Raw genomic sequence first — 26,964 nt, 5'->3', positions numbered from 1 at the left:
CCTCTCTGGGTCTGTAGGAAGATGTGGTGAAAGATCCATACATCAGGTCATTGACACACACACATAGCCATGAATCATTTCAGCCACTTGAAATTACAAAAGGAAAGCTCACCCGATCTTTCTGTTTTGCCGGCTTGCCTGTCTGGTAAAATTAATATCTGGTGAGTCCCCTTATTTTACTACTCTCTAGTCTCTCTCGGTTTCCACTGCCAGAAGCAACATGGAGGGAAAGCTTGGGTACCTCCTCTCAAGCACAGGAGGCATTTTAAGTGCAGCACAGGAAGCATGACACTTAATATAGCACCTGAAAACTTGTGGTGATATACTGCGCAGACGCCAGTGTCCTGCTTGCTGCCTGCAGTCCTCAATCCCTCCCTTTCATAACTTGTCACAGACCGAGGTGGTGGTCAGTAAGGTTCTTTGGCCCAACCCCCCCCTTCCCGCGTGATGAAGTGTGAATGTGTAGGAAGGCTTGGCTCCAGTCCCTAACTGATGTGAAGCCCCTTGCACTACATTGCTTGAACTTGTAATGCCTAGGAGCTAACAGTCACCAGGCAGTGGAGTTTATCCTATGAGGCAATAGCTTTGCTGAGCAGATGACCTCAGATGAATCAGGGCTGTGAGCTCATCAGCCCAGCAAATAGTGATTAATGGCATCTGCCTGCTGGCAGCTGTGCATGCGCAGCATCAAAGGAGTCCAGGAAGAAATACAGTGCGACTGAGGGCGAGTGTTTTTGAGTGCTGCCCTCAGTAGACTGTTCTTCCTTAGAAAAATTGTATTAAGCTATTAATTAAGAAACAGTAGAGGGGGTGTAGCCCCCAGAGCCCATATGGGAACACCGCCCATGCCCCAATGTTATCCTATGAGAGAGGTAGCTGTCACATTAGTGATAAGCGACATTTAGGAGTTTTTCACTACATGGGCATGTAAAACCTATCTAACAAGACACTCTTGGGTCCTCATGGCAAGTGGCCTGGTAAAAGGGCAAGATTTTCCTGTTCTACAGAGTTTTCAATGCCAGGGGTCTGGGCATCTCGGAGTGGAGAAAAGTCAAGCCTTTATAAGTTGGACCATGAGTATCCACTAAGAAATGAGGAATATCAAGGCAAACTGGTAATTCTAGGTTTCATTCCCAAGGATTTCAGTCGCTAATCTCTGGACAAACATTAACAGGCCTACATGCTTCCAATATTACTGCCCTCTGAGAGGACAACTTTTACAAACCTCCCCCTTTGATGTTTAAATAAAGCATCTATTGTCACATCAATGCATTTGGGAAGTTTAAAGCCTTCTTTCTAAGTGCTCAGTCAGCAATAAACAATAATTCATCATGTGAGATCTCCTTCTAGTACACAGTACTGAATTGCTATTTACCTGCTCCCAAACTACAGAAGTCAAGGATTGTTTGGCTCATGATTTTTTTAAAATATTTACATGTGGCATCTGCCATCCCCAATAACTTGCATATGTTTCCAAGGAACCTGCACCTGCATTTATGGGCCACCTCATAACATTGCTTGTTCCACATCACTATTTTTAACCATTTGATAGTCCTCAGTGATTTTAATATATGGGTTGACAATCCATCTCAGGCTTATGTATGTTTAATTATAGAAAACATTAGACTTTAATGAATTACAGACTATCAAGTCCACATTGCAACATGGGTAGTCGCAATATTGATACTTTAAATATTAACTTACAACCATATTGACACCTCAATATAGGCTTCATTACAATGTCGAGGTAAGCAGAAGTGGAGATGGAAATGTAGATCTATACTTCCTTATCTGTACTTGACAATCTATTTATGGAGTAGATATTTGTGTAGGTTGGTCATTTTGTATTGGATGTAGTGACATACAAATCATTCCATTTTGTAGGACATACTCATAGCCTTCCTATTAGCAAAGGCCCTTCGGTTTCCTGTGGTCCAAAACATCGTCTTACTATGTCAGATACCTTGGCTATTCCTTGTAAAATTCATGACCAGATGCTTAGTGCAGTCAGGTCTACCTGTAAGTCTGGTATCCAAGCATACACTATTAGGAAAATAAGGACCACTCCTGTCAACCATCTTTCACTGAATTAGGAAAATATACACTGAGTGAACCACCTTACTGTTCCTTCCTCTAAATAATGAAAATGACAGAGCTGCTTCAATAATACCTGTTGAAATAAAACCATAACATGCCTAGTCCAAGTGGTTTATTACCACACTATAAAGAAGAGGCAAAACTACAAAGGATGGTGGGGGGCGGGCTCCTTATTTTACTAGATTTATCTGCAGCCTTTGACAGCATCCAGTCCTACTTTATGGGATCTATAACTCAGGCAGAGGGCTTTAGATACTGTGATAGCCCTTGGAATTGGGCTGCATAGCTAGCACTAATTATACACAATTGATTCCATGTGTCAAGGATGAGGACTTTTTCCATTCTATTTATCAGACCACCATTCTGGCGAAAGGTTCAAGATCACTGTCTGGCAATTTCTTAAAAATGAACTCTAAAAAGTCCATAATTCTGTTGAGCAAGAAAAAAAGAACCACTTTGCAGGATGAATGTTTGTCCATCAATGAGTGGTCAGTGCCCCAACTACATTGAGCACTGTTGTGAGAAACCTGTGCTTTCCTGTTGATCATCTCTCCTAATGACCTTACATTGGAGTAGTATCAAAAAACTCTACTTCAACACAGTCAAATTAAATACAAATTGTTCTTTCTTTTCCCCAGCAGCTTGGCGGATGCAGCTGTAGGTGTTTCCTCAGGGCTGGTGTATGACACATTTCTTTATCTTTCAATGCTTGTGTGGGTTTTGCACAGATTACAGCACATTCAGATCATTGCTACACTTATATTAAAAGTGAAGGAATATGACTACATTACACAAACTCTTGTTCAACCTAATTGGCCTCCTGTGGTTTAAGTCCCTCCACTTTTCACCAAGGACCTTCTGTGGCACGGCACCAGAACTGCTGGAAGTCAAACTCTTCAAATATTCAACTTTTTGTAGCTTGAGGTCCACCTCTCATATATTCCCTGACATCTTCCTTCAGCTGGATAGAGCCATGGTGACGCTTTTTGTATCTAAGATGCCATAGCAGGGAACAATCTACATTTATTTTTGATAAGCCAGAAAGACCATCTGTTTGTCCTTCGGGCTTTGAAATTTTTTTTAATAACCATTTAATCTCACCCCTCTGGAGTTTATATGATTCTCATGTATGCCTGTCCCCATCCTAAAGTACAGTGAGAGTTTCGCAGGTGCAGTAGGTAGTTTCTTATGAATACTACAGAATAATAACAAACAAATGAAAAATAAATAAAATAAATAATGTATCATATAATGTAAAACAAGGATAACAGTTCTGAAGAATGTATCACCTTTTATGGTCTAGTGCAAAAATATTTTGTAGTTACCTCCATGTATGAGACTTCTGCCATATACACCTTGTAGTAATGAGTGTTATTACTTTCTTTGTTGTATTTTGCAACCATTTTATCAGCTAATGGTTCGTAGAAATCAGGATCTTTGCACAAAGTGGAGCAGTCTTTAGATTTTGAGGAATTTAACGATAGCGGAACTGTAGAGGACAAAAAAACTATTATTTTTTTCTCAGCTGCAGTACACATGCTACATTATGCCAATTTGTATAGTTGGCATTACAATACATGCATTTCTCATGTATAGATCATGCTACAATGGCAAAAAGGTAAAGATATAGCAGTCAGTGGAGTTAGATTTTAGTTTGGATGTTAAGTCACTAAACATCATATTTACTGTTTATTGAGATGTCAGACCTTCTTTTTTAATCCACTACCATCTCAAAATGGTGCTCATGATCTATCGCATGCATATAGATGACATCTTGAAATGGAAACTGTTAAGAGAGTACGTCACGCAGAGACAGGAGTTTAATGCATCCACCATAACTGTGCAGCTGGCACTAGGCAAGGTTCTCTCCAACTGCTCCCTGGATGTCAGGGCATAACACATTCTATATGATGCACTTAACACTCCAAGGATTACATCACCCTTAAAGAAGCATAATATAGAATATACATAGGCCATAAGACACGTCCCCAATAAAACAAAACTGAACATAGTGTTAATATGAAAAAGAAAACAAACAAAAGAAAATTGCAAGTAAGATGCACAACTAGCACACTACAGGTTACACTTGTACTTCGTATAAAAGTATGAAACTGTGTGAGAACAACATTTACACAATATCCCTCAATTCAGGATTACACTGGTATTTCTCTCAACATTACAACCAATTCACAAAATAGTCCCTCAAATAGGTAAGGCTCCTCCTGTTCCTGAATCTAACACGAGGTGAATCCAACAATGACTTTTGCTCACCATCCACACATGGCTTGGAAATTTCTGGTACTCTAACCGTCTGATCAACTTGAGAAGGACCTTTCTCCAAGTGTGACATACTCCACAACTCCCCATTCTCCAAAACTACCACATTCCTTTTGACCTCAGTTACAAGGAAGGGTCCCACAAACTTGGATTCCCCTTTGGCAACCCTCCTCAGTTTTTTCACATACACTCATTCACCAACTTTCAAAACCTTGTGAATGGCTCCATGTGAGGCGTGATAACACTCCTTGTATTTATTTTGATATGCAGCCCAATTGCCCAAATGGGTGCCTCACTCTTTCCTTCTTCCACTCCAATCACATGAGATTGAGTTTGGACCCAGCCACCCTTCCCTCTAAATATTGAAAAGGTGAAATCTTAAAAACACATGAGCGATGCGATGACCCCACAGTTTTTCTCTCAACATTTTCCTGAGAGATCTTATAACCCTTACAACTGATTGAGCACAATCCCTCACCAGGCCATTCATCTTCTCCTCACGGCTATTAGCCTCAGGAGCATACAATGCAGTTTGGCAGTGCTCAATGGACAATTCACTAAAAAAGCTCTTCATTTCATCAGAGTCAAACTGAACACCATTGTCAGTGACGATATTCTTAGGAACTGCATCATATGTAAATACATCCTTCAAAAAGTCTAACACACTTTCTGTAGTTATGGAGCCATGCAACAAGCTTTTACCTAATTGGACGTATAGTCTACTAATACAAAAACATACCTTTCATTTGGAGACAACAGATCAGAGGGACCCACAATATCCAAGCCAAGCTTACACAAGGGCTCAGGGCTCATACACCTCCACAGGAGACAACGGTACAGCTCTCACCACCTTGGATTTATCGCTGTTCACTATCATCCAACAATCTCTTACAAGCACTTTGTCTGTCCGGGCTGGGCCACCAGTAACTCTCCCTGACGCTTGCCTTGGTAAGATTCCTTCCAAGGTGTCCTTCATGGGTTAAATTCACTATTTTACTCCTTAATCCAGTAGGTGGAATCAACCGGTTCCCTCTGAACAACATGCTATCAAAATTAACATTAACGTACAATCAGGCATACTTCTTCACTTCACCAAACATTGTCACTGTTACCTTCCTCCTTCCATTCTGTTTCATTCACGACCAACTTCTTCATCCACATGACTGGAACTTCTATCTCAGGAAATACTGGCTCTTCCAAAGGGAGTCAGGAAAGGCAGTCAGCCGCTCCATTGCGAATCCCCGGTAGATATTCAATCTTGACATTATATTCTAACACGTCCTCCACCCATCTTTTAATCCTGGGAGTTGCTCTTTCAGTACCCTTGCACTTATACACTCGGATCAAAGGCCTGTGGTCAGATCTTAAGCTAAAAGCAAACCACACAGAACATTTTTTAAATGCTGGATAGCCCAGACACATGCAAATGCTTCACAAGCGATGACAGAGTATCTCTCTTCTACCCCTTTGAGAGAGCGTGAAGCAAACACTCTGACTTTCTCTTCACTATTAACAATTTGAGTGAATACTTCTCTCAGTCCCTTGAGAGTGACATAAGTTGTTAAAATTGTTCTCTTTGTCACATCAAAAAGCCCCACTTGGCACACTAGCAATCTCCATTTTTATTTTAGATAATGTTCTTTCACATTCATGCTCAAATTTGTCCCCTTTTTTCAGTAACCGTCTCAAAGGCATCATAATGCTAGCAGAACCCTGAACAAATTTAGCATAATATTCGGTCAATCCTAGGAATTACCGAACACCTTCCGTAGTCCACAGGAGCTGGTGCTTTGACGATGGACTCTGTCAAGCCCAGCTTGGGTTTTATGCCTTTCTCTTGAGATGGTATGCACCAAATATGACACAGTACCCACCCTGAACTTGCGCTTCTACTGTTTCAAAGTAAGACCGCTGACTATCGGCTTATCCAAAACTTGTTTTAATCGGGCATCATGACTTGTCCCATTCTTGCCAAAAACAATATCATCTTGGAAGAACAAAACATTACTGACCCCTACAAGGACCCTCTTCATCAATCTTTGGAAACAAGCGGCTGTCGGGGCTAAACCGAAAGGTAACCTTTTGAATCTGAAAGCTCCTAAGGGTACAACAAATAAATGAGGTGACACGGCTCTTCATGCAGCTTCACCAGGTGATAAGCCACAGATAGGGCCATGACACTGAAAACATTGGTTTCCAATTAAGTAAAGATAGTGTTTCCGTTATGTTTGCTAGAGGCTGATGGTCTACCCAGATACACTGGTTTAGGTCCCTGAGGTCCACACACATCCTCACTTTGGTCCACTTGTCCTTAGGGGCAAGGACTGCAGGGGCCAACCACACCAACAACTCAATCTCTTCCACCACATCTAATGCTTTTAGTTTATCCAACTCATCCTTTAAGGGACCCATAATTAGATCAGGGACTTTCCGCACCTTGCATTTGAGGGACTACCGGCCTAGCATTTGAGTAAGATCTTATGTTCAAAGCCTTTCAGAAGACCCAGGCCTTCCTCAAACATTTCAGGGTAATCAGTAGTCAGTCAAATACTCTATATTCGATTCGTTAAAATCATAAAAGACATAAATAATACATATACACAACATACACCATAAAAACGCACTCAATTTCGAATTTACAGAAATCAGTACAAAACCTAATCAATTGATATGAAGCAAATTAATTATTATTAAAATCCTCTTAAAAACGTAAAACATTTTGTTGGGGGGGCTTGCTTTTTAATCCTGATAGCTGCCACTAGAAAACTAGCCGCACAAAAAATAATGTGAGTGGACCCCAAATGCTGAAGATAAATCAGTGCAGGCCTGCCCTGAATAAAGCCGGCCTCTTTCAGTATTGGTAACAGATATCTTTTCCTTATGTCCCTATAGGTCTCGCAGAACATAATAAACTGCAAAGTGTCTTGTTGCAAAAATTTATCACAATTACAAGGGGGACCTAGTTCAGGTTTTACCCAGGATGGGTAACTGCCTAAAATCTGATTAATCAAATTGAACCTAAATTTGGTCAGCAAAAACCTATGAAAAGGTTTAGTGACAAATTTAAGGTAGGGCTCTAGAGAGGGAGAAAAGGTTAACATAAAGTGCGCCCTGACAGCTGGTTTCTCAAGTTCCTTTTCCTCCCGATCCAATCTAGCCCTCTCCATAAATTTGATTTTGATCCAATTAACGTCCTCCTTCCTAATGGAAGCTGGCGACCGGAAAAGTTCTGTACGGCCCAACTGGTGAAAAGTTTTTTCCAAATAAACCAGCCATGGGATTTTATGGGCCTGATCCATTCCCCTGAGATCAGACATAATGGCATGATTCAACGTTAGCTCTGGATTGAGCCAAGTTTTTAACCAGAAAATCAGGGGGGTCAGTTTTAGCCTGTCTGAAATATAATCCAGGCCCACCTCCGGGTGTATAGCGAAAGTCGGGGAGGATTTGGGGAGAGACAAAAGATATCTAATAAAACCATTCTCCACTCTTTGAATTTTTTCCACGGATGCATAACCCCACAAGGGTAAGCCATAAGAAGCGATCGGTATACATTTGGTATTAAAGATTTTCAAAAGGGCCTCCATAGGCCTAGACCCAAGTCTCCTTGAAAAGCCCATGAGGGCTGATGACGAACGGGCCATAGATATGCTCTTCGCCTTAATTTGGGGGCCCCAGGATCCCTTTTCATCAAAAAGGACGCCCAAGTAGGGAAAAACAGCAACTCTGGAAACCAGCTCCCCTTCGCAGAAAAAGGTTTTAGTTTTAAGCCTACCTCTGCAATGACCTACCGCCATCGTGTGTGACTTTTTGGCATTTATTTTTAAGTCTAGTTGCGCCATGAAGGCCCCAAATTGATCCAAAAGTCTTTGGAGGCCAACTCCCGTACGAGCTAATAAAACTGCGTCGTCCGCGTATAGGAGAGCTGGCACTGGGATGGCTCCTACACGCGGAACGTCCGCCCCCACATCCACCAGACATTTCCCCAATCCATTGATGTATATGGTAAAAAGGAGGGGGGCCAGAATACAGCCTTGGCATAACCCCCTTTCAGACTTGAATCGGGTTGTACACCTGCCTTCCCTTGTGACCCTGACTACAGCAAACAACTCCTGATGAAGGGAAGCCATAAAGTGGACAAGTGTTGGATCAACACCAAACTCAAGTAAAATATGCCACAACTTAGACCGGTTAACCAAGTCGAAGGCCGAGGAGAGGTCCATAAAGGCCAAGAATAAAGACCCCTCCTTGGCCACCGTATACTTTGAGATCAATAAATGGAGGTTCAAGCATTGGTCCATAGTGCCTCTTTTCTCTCTGAAACCGTACTGAATGTTTGACAGACCCCCCTTGCACTCAATATTGTCCCTTAATCTATTCAATAAGACTCTGCCCAGAATCTTAATCGCAGAGTCTAACAGAGAGATGGGTCTATAACACCCCGGGTCATCTCTCTGCCCCTTTTGAAGATCGGCACAATAATTGAAGTGGCCTATGTAGAAGGGAGGGTATTGCCATTAGCGGCACAAAAAACATTCGTTAAGATCTTGGCCCAAAATTTTGGTAGGAATGTGTACAAATCTGCAGGCACACCATCGGGGCCGGGAGCTTTATTTCTTGAAGTCTCTAGGATTGCGTTCTCCACTTCCTCACAATTAAAAACAAGAGGAGCGCATGCAGAAGCCACTGTGGAGTTATATTGTACATCAGTGGCTGAATTCCCGTAAACTCCTTGAAAATGAAGCAACCATTTTGAATCGCAGATTACACTATCCATAACCGTGTTCTCGGATTCAGAAAAAAAGGGGTGATTAATGATGGCCCAAAACTGGCTGCTATCACGCAGGACATCCGTATTAAGTAGTTTATCCCAAGCGTCTTGTTTGATAGCATTCCTCCTACCGTTAGTCGTTAGCTTGTACTCCTTCCTTAGTTTAGCAATAAGGGCCTTATCTCTTGGGATAATTGATAGTGCTTTTTTTAAGGACCTGTGAGCTTTGGAACAATTGGAGTCAAACCATTTACAGGGGTTAATTCCTTGCCGGTATGATACAATCGACAAGTCATTAGATATTTGGGCACATATTCCCTCAAAGGCCCCCATTATTTCTGTGTTTGTGGCTGATGGATCCTGACAGATAGCTACATTAGTCTCAATTTTTGGCAATAGGTTTTCAATAAAGTTTTCCGGGACCACCTTTGCCCACTTGAGTCTTCTGCCTTGGTCCGTGGGTTGAAGAGCATTCACCCCGCCCAGGGAACTAGAACTATTAACCTTTAGATCACTCCAGAGTAACTCGAGCAATACCGGGTTGTGATCACTGTAGGGAGAACTATTTACTCTATAGGTCACTGCCCTATGTAGAATGCCAGGAGTCAAAAAAATATAATCGATTACCGAGCCATGATCATGCCCCTTGTACGTGCATGGACGAACCTCCCCCTCCGAGTTCATTAATTCCACAATATTAAAATTGGCCAACAACTCTTCAAGAGCCTCCCCTGATTTAGTATACTCAAAATGGGGGGCCAATGAACCTTGTGGTACCTCAGATTCCCCAGAGTGGCAAAAATCGCCACATGGGTGAATGTTGAAGTCACCCATTAAAATAAGATCGAATTGAGTATGGTTATTAAGACTGAAATTATACAAAAAAATTCCCAAAGAGACAATGTGGTCATTACCATGTTCCCTGTCCCAGGAGTTATAAAAATTAATTAATAATAGTTTGTGGGAGGTAGAAACTATCCATTCCACAATTAAAAGGTTAGGTGAACCTGAATCAATCATATTTAGTTGGCCTCTCAGATGTAAAGAAAAAAGAAAGATAAGGCCACCTTTAGCTCTGCCCGCACTACTAGCATTGGCTGGGACAACAAAGCTAGTATAGCCATCCAACCAAAAAGTGGGGGAAGAGTCCCAAGACTCCTGCAGAGCGATAATATCATGGTTGTTGATAAAATCCAACCAAGCTGGGTCTGTCCTTTTTGTTCTGATGCCAGCTATATTCCAACTAATAAATTTGCAGCGTACTAGGGTATCAGTTTTGGGGGCGCCCTTAGGTTCTGGTGATATTAAAACCGACCGTCAATCCAGTTCCTCTATGTCTGAAAGGGGAGAAAAACGATTGCTCATGGCTAACCTTGGCCCCAGGTGCGCTATGTGCACGGGCCTCAAATGGGGACTAATGGTGGTTGCATTTTGGCCCCCCTGTGCGGAATATGGGTGACTACTATTTCCCAGACTTTTCTCCCCTGGAGCTGAATTACGAGCCCCACCCTCATTATCCAAACTACACGAACCATGCTGTATTAGGGATGGTGGATGGGATATTTCGGGAGGAGGATAGAAGAATCCCAACGGGACTGGTCTCATAGGACCATGATCTGTGATTACTGAACCATCCCAGAACAATCTGTCAGCCATATCAGGGGTATCGAAATTAACTATGACACAATCCCCCTGTATGTGTTTAGTGGAATACCCGATCCAACCCACCCGTCTTGCCATAATTATTCTGCCTGAAATGTTAAGCCCACCACTGGAGAAATCCCTACACCATTGTTTTGCCTTGCTTATTAAATCGGTGGTGTGTTCTAGTTCTCCCATGCTAAGTGGGGAGACTCCTGTAAATATGCCAACGAGAGGCGCGGCCTCCGGTGGCAGGTTTATAGTCAGTTTGCAACCTGGCAATGGGGAACTAGCAGGGGAACATTTGGACTTAGAAGTTCTAATCAGTGGGCCTGAGATGGGTTGGGTAGAATCCATGCCGCTAGAGATTAAGCGAGGAACCCTCGGCCCAGAAAGGTTTGGGGCTATGTCGCTAGTGGTTGGCATGCAGCTGACCTGCCTTACTGGAGCGTTGGCTTTATTTCCCAGGGACTCCCCGGGCACTATATAGGGATCCTGGGTCAGCGCAAGTTTGTTAGCCACAGATTCTATAAGGGCACATTTCTTCAGTAAACTTGCTATACAGGTTTTCAGTGTGTCCACAATATCTTTGGCAATACCCATCAACAAGTGTTCAATACGGCCAATAAACAATTTTTCTAAATGATCGTCCACGTTATCTTCATTAGGGAGAGGAACGATACTTTGGCCCCAGCTGCCTTCTTTCTCCTTTTAGTAGTCATCCTTGGCTTACTTGTAGGCACCTGGGCCTGCTGTGACGAAGTTGAAGCAATAATGTCTGAAACAGGTGGAACGATAGCATCTGCCAAACTAGTATTATGAGTCACAGCCACAATCTCAGGGACCAGGGGTACGTGATGTGCGTTAGGAATGTCTCTATTAGTCAGTGGAGATGGTGGGGAAGGAGATACAATACCAAGCTCCTGTTCCGCGTTGGCAATTTCCTTTGACAGAGCCCCCACAGCAGAAGAGAGATACGATATAATAGAGTCAGATTTTCTAGGGACTTTCGATTTTTTACCACCCTCTGCAATCGACAACATTTTACACTTACCCATTGTTAGTTGTTAGGGACTGGGCCCGGCCCTGCCTCTTCCTGCCCCTGACGGCCACAGACGGCCCGCGCTTTGCGCGGGCTTAGCCCTGCGTCGCCCGCGCGCGTCCCGCGACACGGAGGGAGCCTCTCGTTTTTCTGCGCCCCCGGGCGCGATGACGGGCGGAAGTGCCCCAGTACCGCTCAGCAACCTGGGAGCTGTAGTCTCTACATCTGCGGCCGAAGGTGTCAAAACGGCGGCAGGGAGACACACAGCGTAGGTGGCCCAGGTGCAGCAGGCGGGACCCCAGGTACGTGTAGATCCTCTGGGTTTGCTGGTATAGTGCGGAAAATGCCCCCGCTCCACCGAGGGAGCCTCTCGTTTTTCTGCGCCTCCGGGCGCGATGGCGGGCGGAAGTGTCCCAGTACCGCTCAGCAACCTGGGAGCTGTAGTCTCTCTACACTGCGGCCGAAGGTGTCAAAACGGCGGCAGGGAGACACACAGTGTAGGTGGCCCAGGTGCAGCAGGCGGGACCCCAGGTACGTGTAGATCCTCTGGGTTTGCTGGTATAGTGCGGAAAATGCCCCCGCTCCACCGAGGGAGCCTCTCGTTTTTCTGCGCCTCCGGGCGCGATGGCGGGCGGAAGTGCCCCAGTACCGCTCTGCAACCTGGGAGCTGTAGTCTCTACACTGCGGCCGAAGGTGTCAAAACGGCGGCAGGCAGACACACAGCGTAGGTGGCCCAGGTGCAGCAGGCGGGACCCCAGGTACGTGTAGATCCTCTGGGTTTGCTGGTATAGTGCGGAAAATGCCCCCGCTCCACCGAGGGAGCCTCTCGTTTTTCTGCGCCTCCGGGCGCGATGGCGGGCGGAAGTGCCCCAGTACCGCTCAGCAACCTGGGAGCTGTAGTCTCTACACTGCAGCCGAAGGTGTCAAAACGGCGGCAGGGAGACACACAGCGTAGGTGGGCCAGGTACAGCAGGCGGGACCCCAGGTACGTGTAGATCCTCTGGGTTTGCTGGTATAGTGCGGAAAATGCCCCCGCTCCACCGAGGGAGCCTCTCGTTTTTCTGCGCCTCCGGGCGCGATGGCGGGCGGAAGTGCCCCAGTACCGCTCTGCAACCTGGGAGCTGTAGTCTCTACACTGCGGCCAAAGGTGTCAAAACGGTGGCAGGGAGACACACAGCGTAGGTGGCCCAGGTGCAGCAGGCGGGACCCCAGGTATGTGTAGATCCTCTGGGTTTGCTGGTATAGTGTGGAAAATGCCCCCGCTCCACCGAGGGAGCCTCTCGTTTTTATGCGCCTCCGGGCGCGATGGCGGGCGGAAGTGCCCCAGTACCACTCAGCAACCTGGGAGCTGTAGTCTCTACACTGCGGCCGAAGGTGTCAAAACGGCGGCAGGGAGACACACAGCGTAGGGGGCCCAGGTGCAGCACGGGGGACCCCAGGTACGTGTAGATCCTCTGGGTTTGCTGGTATAGTACGGAAAATGCCCCCGCTCCACCGAGGGAGCCTCTCGTTTTTCTGCGCCTCCGGGCACGATGGCGGGCGGAAGTGCCCCAGTACCGCTCAGCAACCTGGGAGCTGTAGTCTACACTGCGGCCGAAGGTGTCAAAACGGCGGCAGGGAGACACACAGTGTAGGTGGCCCAGGTGCAGCAGGCGGGACCCCAGGTACGTGTAGATCCTCTGGGTTTGCTGGTATAGTGCGGAAAATGCCCCCGCTCCACCGAGGGAGCCTCTCGTTTTTCTGCGCCTCCGGGCGCGATGGCGGGCGGAAGTGCCTCAGTACCGCTCAGCAACCTGGGAGCTGTAGTCTCTACACTGCGGCCGAAGGTATCAAAACGGCGGCAGGGAGACACACAGCGTAGGTGGCCCAGGTGCAGCAGGCGGGACTCCAGGTACGTGTAGAGCCTCTGGGTTTGCTGGTATAGTGCGGAAAATGCCCCCGCTCCACCGAGGGAGCCTCTCGTTTTTCTGCGCCTCCGGGCGCGATGGCGGGCGGAAGTGCCCCAGTACCGCTCAGCAACCTGGGAGCTGTAGTCTCTACACTGCGGCCGAAGGTGTCAAAACGGCGGCAGGCAGACACACAGCGTAGGTGGCCCAGGTGCAGCAGGCGGGACCCCAGGTACGTGTAGATCCTCTGGGTTTGCTGGTATAGTGCGGAAAATGCCCCCGCTCCACCGAGGGAGCCTCTCGTTTTTCTGCGCCTCCGGGCGCGATGGCGGGCGGAAGTGCCCCAGTACCGCTCTGCAACCTGGGAGCTGTAGTCTCTACACTGCGGCCGAAGGTGTCAAAACGGCGGCAGGCAGACACACAGCGTAGGTGGCCCAGGTGCAGCAGGCGGGACCCCAGGTACGTGTAGATCCTCTGGGTTTGCTGGTATAGTGCGGACAATGCCCCCGCTCCACCGAGGGAGCCTCTCGTTTTTCTGCGCCTCCGGGCGCGATGGCGGGCGGAAGTGCCCTAGTACCGCTCTGCAACCTGGGAGCTGTAGTCTCTACACTGCGGCCGAAGGTGTCAAAACGGCGGCAGGGAGACACACAGCGTAGGTGGGCCAGGTGCAGCAGGCGGGACCCCAGGTACGTGTAGATCCTCTGGGTTTGCTGGTATAGTGCGGAAAATGCCCCCACTCCACCGAGGGAGCCTCTCGTTTTTCTGCGCCCCCGGGCGCGATGGCGGGCGGAAGTGCCCCAGTACCACTCAGCAACCTGGGAGCTGTAGTCTCTACACTGCGGCCGAAGGTGTCAAAACGGCGGCAGGGAGACACACAGCGTAGGGGGCCCAGGTGCAGCACGCGGGACCCCAGGTACGTGTAGATCCTCTGGGTTTGCTGGTATAGTACGGAAAATGCCCCCGCTCCACCGAGGGAGCCTCTCGTTTTTCTGCGCCTCCGGGCGCGATGGCGGGCGGAAGTGCCCCAGTACCGCTCAGCAACCTGGGAGCTGTAGTCTCTACACTGCGGCCGAAGGTGTCAAAGCGGCGGCAGGGAGACACACAGCGTAGGTGGGCCAGGTGCAGCAGGCGGGACCCCAGGTACGTGTAGATCCTCTGGGTTTGCTGGTATAGTGCAGAAAATGCCCCCACTCCACCGAGGGAGCCTCTCGTTTTTCTGCGCCCCCGGGCGCGATGGCGGGCGGAAGTGCCCCAGTACCACTCAGCAACCTGGGAGCTGTAGTCTCTACACTGCGGCCGAAGGTGTCAAAACGACGGCAGGGAGACACACAGCGTAGGGGGCCCAGGTGCAGCACGCGGGACCCCAGGTACGTGTAGATCCTCTGGGTTTGCTGGTATAGTACGGAAAATGCCCCCGCTCCACCGAGGGAGCCTCTCGTTTTTCTGCGCCTCCGGGCGCGATGGCGGGCGGAAGTGCCCCAGTACCGCTCAGCAACCTGGGAGCTGTAGTCTCTACACTGCGGCCGAAGGTTTAAAAGCGGCGGCAGGGAGACACACAGCGTAGGTGGCCCAGGTGCAGCAGGCGGTACCCCAGGTACGTGTAGATCCTCTGGGTTTGCTGGTATAGTGCAGAAAATGCCCCTGCTCCACCGAGGGAGCCTCTCGTTTTTCTGCGCCTCCGGGCGCGATGGCGGGCGGAAGTGCCCCAGTACCACTCAGCAACCTGGGAGCTGTAGTCTCTACACTGCGGCCGAAGGTGTCAAAACGGCGGCAGGGAGACACACAGCGCAGGTGGCCCAGGTGCAGCAGGCGGGACCCCAGGTACGTGTAGATCCTCTGGGTTTGCTGGTATAGTGCGGAAAATGCCCCCACTCCACCGAGGGAGCCTCTCGTTTTTCTGCGCCTCCGGGCACGATGGCGGGCGGAAGTGCCCCAGTACCGCTCAGCAACCTGGGAGCTGTAGTCTACACTGCGGACGAAGGTGTCAAAACGGCGGCAGGGAGACACACAGCGTAGGTGGCCCAGGTGCAGCAGGCGGGACCCCAGGTACGTGTAGATCCTCTGGGTTTGCTGGTATAGTGCGGAAAATGCCCCCGCTCCACCGAGGGAGCCTCTCGTTTTTCTGCGCCTCCGGGCGCGATGGCGGGCGGAAGTGCCTCAGTACCGCTCAGCAACCTGGGAGCTGTAGTCTCTACACTGCGGCCGAAGGTATCAAAACGGCGGCAGGGAGACACACAGCGTAGGTGGCCCAGGTGCAGCAGGCGGGACTCCAGGTACGTGTAGAGCCTCTGGGTTTGCTGGTATAGTGCGGAAAATGCCCCCGCTCCACCGAGGGAGCCTCTCGTTTTTCTGCGCCTCCGGGCGCGATGGCGGGCGGAAGTGCCCCAGTACCGCTCAGCAACCTGGGAGCTGTAGTCTCTACACTGCGGCCGAAGGTGTCAAAACGGCGGCATGGAGACACACAGAGTAGGTGGCCCAGGTGCAGCAGGCGGGACCCCAGGTACGTGTAGATCCTCTGGGTTTGCTGGTATAGTACGGAAAATGCCCCAGGGTAATCAGTAATTAGGTCCTCATCATCCCCAAAATTCTCTATGAGCATAACTTTTTCAATGGAAGTAGGTTTGAGTGTGATCCCTAAATTGTTTTGGTGGAGTCAATCAAATAGGTTATCACCCCACCTAGCCACATAAATGTTCCCTACTGTTTCACAACTCTTTAAATTGATATTCATTATGGTACAACCAATCAGACCAATCTGGACACCACCATAACCCCCAGGAGAGATGTCAGGAGCACACAACTCCATTTTGTCCTTGCCAAAAATGGTCTCCCAGTTCTTATTACCTATTAAAGTGAAAGGAGATCCAGAATCAGCCAAAACAGTGACACCCTTTCCATCCACTGTTATTTGGCACTTTGGAATTATCACGCAACCAGTCCCACATCACCTTCAATCAGATTCACTTCTGAATCCTCTGTTTTCCATGCATACAAAATTGCATGTTGATGTGCATCATGTTGCTCATCTATGGTCTGCACCTTGGAATGTTTGCACAGCCTTGTCAGGTGTCCTTTCTTACCACAACCCCTACAGGTCACATTTCTAGCATACCAACTGGAGCTGTTGGAAAGATGGTAGGAATGACCACATCTATAGCTTTTTACCTTAACAACATCTTTGCAATCTTTGCATGTAGTTCACTTGCCTTTAACATTAACCACATTTCCTTTAACTTTAGCACTCCCTTTAGAATTAGCACCACCCACTTTGCATACTGATGGTTTCCATTCATCTTTTTCTTCACTGTTACACTTAGGTGGGCCACTCTCTCTGTCATACTGGCATGTTTCTCCCACATTTCCTTAACCCACCATGTGATGTGCTAAAGGAAACCAAAGGAAATGATGGACGGAGTGTTGAACATTGCAAGCACTCACCCCCAGTCAACAGATCTGGGTTTAATCCATCACCGTTCTTTAGCCCACTCTGCCACCCCAGTTCAGACATAGCCATATGCAAATCAATCTGACCCTGTGCCTCATGGGAACAGTCCAGCCCGGTCCAGGGAAGACATGGCTTGGCAGTTCGGGCTGGACTGTTCCCATGAGGCACAGGGTCAGACTGATTTGCATATGGCCATGTCTGAACTGGGGTGGCAGAGTGGGCTAAAGAACGGTGATGGATTAAACCCAGATCTGTTGACTGGGGGTGAGTGCTTGCAAAGTTCAACACTCCGTCCATCATTTCCTTTGGTTTTGCATTGTTTCAGACTTGGCATGCAACAATCTATGAGAAAAAATAATTAAGGAATACATCAATCTAAAGCAGCCAGCTCAAATAATTAATTAACATAAATTGCTAACACAATAGACTAAAATAATAACTTTCTGCTGGTCTCTTTAATACATTGCTACTATATTTTGTTGCAGGTATTCTGCTGGGAAACAGAACTATGCCTGGGTCTACAGAACATCGGTATGTAGGGACTGAGTCACCATACCACATCAGTACCTATGGGCCCAAAAATACGACCTGCCTATAGTGGCTCACTTCCTCTCCTAGCCTTTCCAGAGAGACATGTTTCTGCCTGGATGGCCCCGAAGGGTCCGTGGCATTCATCAGGACCTAAATAAGAAGAATAAAGGGCTCCGTTCTTACCAAATATGGTAATGTGTCACCACTGCGGGAGTGTGGCATAGGTCACACTTCACCGTCTTAGAGCTGCTTCCAATAGTGAAGCCCTAATAGTTTGGACAACTTGCCCCATGGGGGAAGGGGCGGAGGAGAAAACCACAGTTGTGTTTCCTTGTAACTCGTGATCAATGCGTCCCGCAACCTATACGTCCGCTCCCGGTCCTCCCGAATGTCACACTCCTGATGAATGCCACGGACCCTTCGGGGCCATCCAGGCAGAAACATGTCGACCATCCACGAGACCATTCACTAGACGGTTGGGAACAATAACTGTCCCAATCACCATCGCACTTGTATTTTAATATCATATAGTTTTCATCTCACATTAAAGAATTGCTACTGACTACTATAATGATTTTTAACTTCACTCACATAGTCACGGGCCCCCACTCCATCACTTAGAAGTGCATCCTTGTCGTCAAGTGTATGCCCGCCCTCCATCAAACGAAGGTTTTGGAGGGCGAGGACTGGTCAATGATGAAGCATGACACCAGGTGGTGTGTGAGACCAGTCCGTATCTTTTTGTGAGATGCCCACACTTACGACGTTCTTGTAACTCGTTTGGGTTATCACACTAGGAGCAGCTCTTTTGTGATGAATATTTCCTTAATGCTGTCTGCACAGGCCTTATGTCCCTCATCGACTTTGTGATTGAGCTCTCTGATGCCCTCCTTCATGTCTGTAAGGTTATGATTAACAGACACAAGCTGCCTATGTATTGATCTCATGCTTTTGGCTCGCAGGCACTGGATCTTCACCATTGTGCCTTCCAGGCTGGAAAAATGGAAGGATCCTCTCCTGCATCTGTGCTGGTTTGTGCACTTGGCCTGCGTCTCCTGCAACTCTCATCCCTATGGTACATAGGGGGCTGATCATGTTCCTGCCATGCACGCTGTTTTTGCTCTGTTTGTGCCTCATCCTCCATGGCTTCGGGATCTCCCTCCAACATCGGGAGTGGAGGCACAATGTGACGGTGTCTTCGTTGGACAGGTGTTGTCAGTGTTGTCTGCTCTGTGTCCTCTCCCCCTGCCTGGTCCTGTGTTTGTGCTGCCTTCTGCGCTTTGGTGTTGTGACCCTGTGTTTAAGATTCAATCACTACTTATTGTGTGTTCTGCTTTCCATTGTTCACTGAAAATATTTTTTTGCATTTTGGTTACCTAAGTGCAGTCTTACATTTTTGGCTTTACTATTTTGTGTCAACTGCTGATACATTGCTGTGTATATTTGCTCAACTGTGTTATGTGTGTAACTCCATCTCTCATGATGCATTGCTGGGTGGGCTGGAAAATGTGGAATGGAGTTGCATTGTTACTTCGTAATTGGGGCATTCCTGAGTGTGTCATTAAGTTGGTAATGTGTCAGGGCTGATTTAGCATGCTTCTTACCTTGTCTGCTGTTGGGCGTGTCGGAGCTATCGATATCTGCCACCCCGCTGATACTTTCAGGCTCTAGGGTGGACTCCACCAACTACTCTAGGGGTGTGGATTCAGGCTCTGTGGATGTACCCCCACCAGTTTTCTTTACCTCCGCAAGCCAGGTGGCAACCTTGTCTTTGGACCTTGAGCGCATGTCATACCAGCGCTTGCGTAGGTCACCAATGGAGCACTGTGTTACACCTATGGCATTCCGCTTTGCCTGTATGTCCAGCCAGATTTTGCGCTTTTGAGACTCAGGGACATGCAGGGATCTCTTGCCAAACAGCAACTCATGGCTATTTACCATCTCCTCAATGAGTACCCCCTGCTCCTTCTCACCAAATTTGTTTTTTCTTTTCCTCCCAGCTGCCTCCTTATCCTTCTCCTGTGGATCCATTGTGTATTGGTGGTGTTGCAGTTCAGAGTGGTATGCTTCTCCTCCCAGCCTCTGACACAGGCTCAGGCAATCAGGAACAGCATGGGCAGTTACACTTCCAGGGGGTGATGTCATCAAGCTGCACCTGAATTGCAGATTCGCTAATGTTGCGATTTGTTAATAGCAAATTCACTAATAAGGAATCACTATTTTGGAGATCGCTATTTGTTTTTGCGATTTTTAAGGAACGCCAAATTCTTTGTGATAAAAAATGTATTTCACGTTTTGCGATTTTCAATTGGCGAATCGCTAAAATTCGCTATTTGAGAATCGCAAATCACATTTTTTTAATACATATGCCCAATGGTGACAGGGGTTTAATTTGCTTTAATGCATCCATCAGTACAGCGCCGCCAGCACTAGGCCAGCTTCTCTCGAACTGCTTGCAGGATGTCAGAGCATATCACATTACATATGATACACTTAACACTCCAAGGGTTGCATCACCCATAAAGAAGCATAACATAGAATATACATAGTCCATAACAGAAACAACACCATACCTGTGTTGAGGATACAGTTATAGCCATATAGTTTGACTCTCCTCCAAGGCAAACTCAGATAGAGGATAGCTTTGCACTGTCCATAAATCTGGAAAAAAGGTTTGGCAAGTTAGGCATAGAACATAAATATTTTCTTTTGATTTTGAACAGCTTTATTTTTTTGTTTTTTGATATGTACTAATATATCAAATGTTGGCATTATTTATGGACATCAATCTCTAGAGACCTGCATATAAGGGCCCATAGGTTCTAAGGCATTGGCTATATTGCATTTTTAAATGCTGTGAAAGTTTTTGTTTTATTTTGTAATCTCGTTTTGAAGATTTTGAGTAATACTGTATTGATTGCATGATCAGTTTTAAACAAAGCAACTTGCTAGAATGCATTCCCTTTTTCCTCTTCAGAAGAGCTAAATGAAAGGGTGTGCCTTTGATGCACGTGTATGTTACTGTGATAGATATCTCAAGTAAGTGACATGTTCATTGTATTCTTGCATACTGAAGGAAATGTTGCCAAGTACATATTTAAAACATTATCTCGCCTAAACCGACGTTGTAGACATATTTTTTATACTGAGAGATTCTTCTATTTGTTACCGGCATGCCCACGTTTTGGTTCAATACCCAAAAACCAGGAAGAGGAAGCTTCTTTCAGTTTGTGATTAATTTGATTGAACAGCCGACCTGGCAGCATTACTTGCACTTTAGGTGAACAGCTCTTTGAAATATGAGGCACTATAACATTTTTATTGTAAATATGCAATGTGTTTTTGAATTGATTAAATGGTGTTGAGATTATGGATTTAAAAAAAAAAACTTTCCAACGAAATATCTTGAATTAGTGACGGAAATCGTACATAGCACTCAGAGGATAGGGTTGTGTTGTTCTTTTTCTACAGTGGTTTGTACAATGTTGAGAGAAAAGGCTGTGTTAGGTGGTGTTAGAAAATGAGTCATTAGTTGTGTGGCCTGCACAAGCAATGGGTCTACATTTGTCCTCCACTGTGAACCAAACACCCCATTCTATCGCTTGACTCTCATAGGGTAGCGAAGCACAGCAGTCCATGGCCTACTCAAGGGAGGTGGTGTGGGCTAGTTATCATCATTGACAGATACACAACAATGACATTCAATAAATGATTGTCCAGTCTGTGCTTTTTCTTTTGAAAAAGGAAAAGTACATTTATGACACACACACTACTCACTACTATGCAGCAATTTACAAATATACACAAGCTGAAGGAAATACTTCTTGATGGCATTGCCTAATCATTCTTACCCGTCCCAAAGGGGGTTCTAGTCCAACAACTCACATGTCTAAATATTATTTTGTCCCTAACTGCAAAAATTGAACATAACTTGCAGTAAGAGCACTTAATATTGGCAGCAAAACAATAGGCTGACAGCTTCATTATCCCAACAAGCATTTCATCATAGGAATTAATGCAATAATTACATATAACCATGACTGAGGGAGTTTAATACAAAAACTGACAATATAGCATGCAGACTTTAATCACTAGTGACTGTTAGTTTCATTATTTAAATCAAGTAATTTGCAAGAGGAAACGTCTATGTAGGTTTGAGTGATTTGTGTACTGAGCATGACTTTTAGTAGAAATAACCCAAAATAAAGATATCCCTTAAAGAGCAGGCATCACACTTATATTTTCTCAATACTACGTGATTCACCACAGGTTACACTGTACATTGGTATGACCCTGGTGTCTTTAGAACAAGGGGAAGCAGAGCTGCACTCTAAGGCAGTTTTCCTCATAGTGTATAATGGAGGGTCACTGCAGACAAGACAGTAAAGCACATTGACTTTCCCTATCTGTGTACACCAACATTATAAGGCTTCTCCCAGGTCAATATTTATTTGACGACTTATAATGTGCACAGCTACCACGAGGGATTTCACGGCACAATACCCAACCCTGCAGAGTCCCTTCTGCGCAGGCTACCTGTGCACAGTTCCTGGGATGCACATGACAGGAGTCTGCCACATGCAACGCTCACACGTGTGTATATGTGGTTCACGTGTAACCAGCTAAGTGCTTCTTACCCTTGCTGAGAAGCAGCAGCCTTATAAGATAGACACTGGCATTAAGCACGCGCAGTCCATTTCACCATGAGTTTACAGTGATAGCTTATGTGGCTCACCCACAGTAAAAAGTCAAATTCCAGGTGATGAAAAACCAAACATTACAGGCTGATTAGATGGTCACAACCACCATCTTACACATGCTGCACTGCAGCCTGTGGAATATTGCGGGGAATAAATAGCCACTATGCATGAGTATTCTTCACCTAGTCAGTGATAACTAATGAAGAGGGGTTCTGACCAGACACCCTACTCGCCAGTTAGCTGCCAATTGGCTGCCAGTTGTCCTCTTTCTCAGATGCCTTACATTGATTGTCGGTCGCTAAGCTCACCCAGCTATGAGACGACCTATCGCTACAGGGACCCCAGAATGCACTATGAACCCTCCTGGTTCTAGGTTTGATGCTGCTATGTCACCACTTGTCTAGATGGACTGAGCAGAACTAGGCCTACCGTTGCCCTGGGCCGTGCATCACTATGCCACCCCACTCTTTTGGACAAGGGTACAGTGTCAGCACTGATGCCTCCAAACTGGATAGGTCTAGAACCTATCCCCTGGGTCACTGACTGGTTCCCCTTCTGGAGATTATTCCACCCAGAACTCTCTTTCTTCTGGGTCCCTGCATCCTGAAGATGCAGACTCTTTTGACCTTCACCCACAGCATACCATTGCGGTCTTTAGCTGCCACCACCTTTTCTGGATGACTGTCTTCCCTAAAGAAAGAACAGCCCACTCATTCCTTTTGGTACCTCTCCATTGCAGAGATCACCCTTGGCCTGGCTCCCTTGCAGGACCTCAGACCGGCCTCACCACCACACTGGCACAGTCAGGGGAGGAACACTGAAGGTGCCTTGTCACACAGCCTGCAGCTCACTTCCCCATGGTAGCTCCACATGGAAACCACCCCAGGAACCTAGACCCTATCTTTGTTCTCCACTGCAAGAACAGAATCGATGCACCCTTTTATCTGAGAAAATGCGCTCCCGTATCTGAGTGCCTTTTGAGAGCCCATAACCATTGGGCCAGTTTCAACCAGGCCCACCTCTTTGGACCCTCCCTGGTCTCCTAGCAGTGCCTCGGGAAACCGTCAAGGGACCGTAAATATTCGTGGTTGCCCTGCCCTAGTCTGTAGCACAGGGTCCCTTCATTTAGGATAGGCCCCACCTGGCTATTGAGTGGTTCAACCTTCAGGGTTATGCTTGGCACAGTCCTCTGCAGCCTGTCCCTCATCAACAGTCTGGGACAGCAGTGGCTATCCCAACTCAGCCTGATGCACAGGGCCCCACCTGGCTGAGGGTACCAGCTAACCGTACCAACATGGGCAGACCTGCCTTCTACACCTTGCTGGGGAGACACCTCCCTCAATTGCCCCATTAAGGGGCCCCAGGGATGCATGTCAGGGCTGGTACACCTACAGTGCACTAGGCAGGAGTCTTCCCCCTAACAGACGTGGCTTCCTCCCCCCTCCGTGTCCTGAGGTCTGCCCCAAACAGGACCTCAATGAGTGGTTACTCAGACAGGCACTGTGCCAGTCATCTCCTCGGGTTCAAATCAATACCGCTCTAGGATGACATCCTTTTGCTTCCTGGGGTAACCACCTACCCTACCCTGACACATCAGTGTTCACTGCTACCCTCCTCCGCCACCCTCTCTCAGGTCTCCTCAGGGTCAGTTACTTAGCACACCTATAGAACCTAGAAGCTACCTCCACATCTCCTATTTTGGGAACCACCCTCCTTTGGGGCCACCCACCTTATGGGCTACCCCTGGTTGCTCACCCTCCCCACCATATAAACTATGGAAACCATGGCAACCACAACTTTCTCACAACCTCCTCCCACTGTTGGCCCACTAATCACCTCCCTCAACCCACGAAGTAGGGTCCACCCCTACACCCCAATATGTGGTATGGGTATCCGTTGCTGTCCATAAACCTCTAGAGAAGACAATCCTCCTCATGCAGGCCGAGTGTGTGTAGTGTTAGGGTTCAAAGTGTACACTGTAGCCTGGAACAATTCTATGGAAACATTCTTTGAAAGCCTCTCCCCAACATCTCACCCTTTGCGAATGTAAAGCAGTCATAACAACACCGTTTAAACGTTGACCCTACATTTCTTCACATGAGATATATGGGTGTGGGGACTTTCCTTTCTCATACCTTTAGTTCACATGACCAAACCTTTGAACCCTTCTCTGACACTTGCGGTCTAATGTTTGCCCATTAATGCACAGATAATATGTGGTTAATGCTATCAATGCATACCAGAATGGGATACAATGTATGTCGATGCTGAACACCAATGTTAGAAAATGAGTCATTAGTTGTGTGGCCTGCACAAGTAATGGGTCTACATTTGTCCACCACTGGTAAAAAAACACTTGGACTTTCATAGGGTAGCAAAGCAGAGCAGCCCACACAACCTCTCATGAGTAGGCCTTGGACTGCTCTGCTTCTATACCCTATGAAAGTCCAACTACAATGGGGGTTTTGGTTCCCAGTGGAGGACAAATGTAGACCCATTACTGGTGCAGGCCACACAACTAATGACTCATTTGCTGACAGGTGGAATGCAGAATTTACCTGCAAAAGTTGGGCAAAAAACATTCATGGGAGACTATGGCATGAATGTAAGTTTGATGGAGGCATGTGTATCTATTTTTTAAAATGTTATATCTGTCTTTACCAAAAGAAATGTAATATTTTGACGTGTCAAGAAATCTCCAACTTTGAACTCTATGTGTATTCTATTGTATTTCAAATACGCCTTAAGTGAAGCGTACAGTCTGCTGTAAATCTTGCACTCAGTGTACTTACTGCGTAATTGAAGGGTGTGAGGTTGCAATCCTTCCAGCTCTTTCGACTTAGAAGATGGCATTCTGTTTCAAGCACATCAAGTGTGAAATAATAGATATTTCCAGCACCCTAAAAAACATGGAACATGGAGCTTATTTATAAACGGAGGGTAACAATTTTTAATCAAATAAACCACCCAGTTCTTGAAACTCAGAACATTGAAACTGCTTTTCTAACTATATCTACCCCATTAATCTCCGTGCGATAAATCTCATGCTAAAGTCCGCCAGCGGTAATGACTTTTCCACATGGTATTAGGCAGGATATAGGGCCAAGGTGGTAATAGGTGAAATAATTTACTGGATAAACAGTTACGGCTGATGCATTCCACATGTTTTCCATGGTGATTACTTCAAATCTTTGGTTGGTGGCAATAATAACAAAATTACTATGGAATAATGTATTGGAAAAGTAGTTATTCGCATTTGTTTCTTTAAAGCTCAAAAGATCTTCTTTGAAAATGTATTAAAAAGAGGGTATAAGAGCATGCCACTTGGTCCCAAAAGGCATGTCCCTAGCAAGGATGGTTGACACACAAAATACTAGAAGATAGAACACCAGTCCTGGGTGTACATGGTAACAACCATTAAATATTTCAAAAACAATGAAAGCTATGAAAGATGACACTCCAAGCTGATTCAGAAAAGCATTTAGAGGTATGAAGTAAAACTCCTGTAGTAGGCTTTTACACTTACACACATTTGTGAATTACGCCAAAACAGTTAATAATGTGGGAATATTCAGTTAATCTTCCTAAATGAGTTACATAAATAGAAAGACAGTGCCCTTTTTCAACTTTTTTAAATTGGGAGTTGAATGTTTCTACAGATTCACAAAGATATCTATGAGTACTTAAAAGAGTACTCCTGGGGGGCGTGGCCAGAAGCCGATCAAGATGGCCGCAACTTAGAGGAGCTCCGGTTGTGACACCGATTCCCCGATCAATCCGATCATAAATCCGAACATTAATGGTACCTCAAACTTCATTTCTCAGCAGCCGGAGGTGAAGGACGCCGATCACGCTGCTCTCCGAAAAGAATGGACGGACGGATCCCATGCGGGTGCGCGCTGAAGATTGTGGCCTGAGCGCATGACGGCAGCCGGGGACTGGAGTACGCTGTGGACCGTTGGGGGCGGATGTGAGCGGTGAGACAGCGCGGAATACAAGTGGGGCGCGGGTCGGAGGCAGTGACTGGATCTGGTGCCTGAGTGCGCTTAGCGGCTACATCGAAGGGTCATCTCTGTCCCCCCATGCTCCCCCCCGAAGCGTGTGCGGACCTGCATCGGCCCGCGAGGCAGGAAGGGAGGCACGGAGGTGGTGCGCGCTCGGGTCGGTGGTGGTGGCGGCCAGTGCTGCCCCGGTGGTGATCGCTGAGCGGAGGCGCACAGAAAAACTACACAGGACCCGGGCTGCAGGGGGGCACTGGATGTTGGTCCCCAACCTCTGACCCGGCACCCCTGCTACTAGCGTGGAGGACATGTGTGGCACCTGTGTGGATGGCGGATTGATGCACACACACGAGGAGCAGCGAGACCCGTGCTGCAGAGTGCGAGGGAATGGACATGGCGAGGACCAGGATCTAGGCACTACGAATCGATCGAACATCTCGCTTGTGAGATACGCATAGGGGCTGGTCCGCGAGATCAAAGGGGACTTCTAGAGACGGGCCTCGTGCAGGTAGAGGTGGGCATTATAACTGTTCTATTGACTGGTGTGGAGCGCGCAATAATACTGTAGCAGCC

The 26,964-nt window shown here is 47.0% G+C and overlaps 1 protein-coding gene across 1 annotated transcript in view; it reads right to left on the bottom strand.

Moving 5' to 3' along the window:
- The window catches only part of LOC146785923 (fetuin-B-like), a 196,654-nt gene that overhangs the window by 148,827 nt on the left and 20,863 nt on the right, over positions 1–26,964 (bottom strand). The window contains exons 2-4 of the mRNA XM_085635321.1: positions 25,183–25,290; positions 20,264–20,351; positions 3,423–3,586 (exon numbers count right to left, since the gene is read on the bottom strand). Coding sequence (XP_085491447.1) covers positions 3,423–3,586; positions 20,264–20,351; positions 25,183–25,290 — 360 coding nt within the window. The remainder of the gene's footprint in view (positions 1–3,422; positions 3,587–20,263; positions 20,352–25,182; positions 25,291–26,964) is intronic.

This window comes from Triturus cristatus, chromosome 11, assembly GCF_964204655.1.
Source record: "Triturus cristatus chromosome 11, aTriCri1.1, whole genome shotgun sequence".
In the NCBI taxonomy this organism is placed as follows: domain Eukaryota; kingdom Metazoa; phylum Chordata; class Amphibia; order Caudata; family Salamandridae; genus Triturus; species Triturus cristatus.
This window is presented reverse-complemented; position numbering and strand designations above follow the sequence as displayed.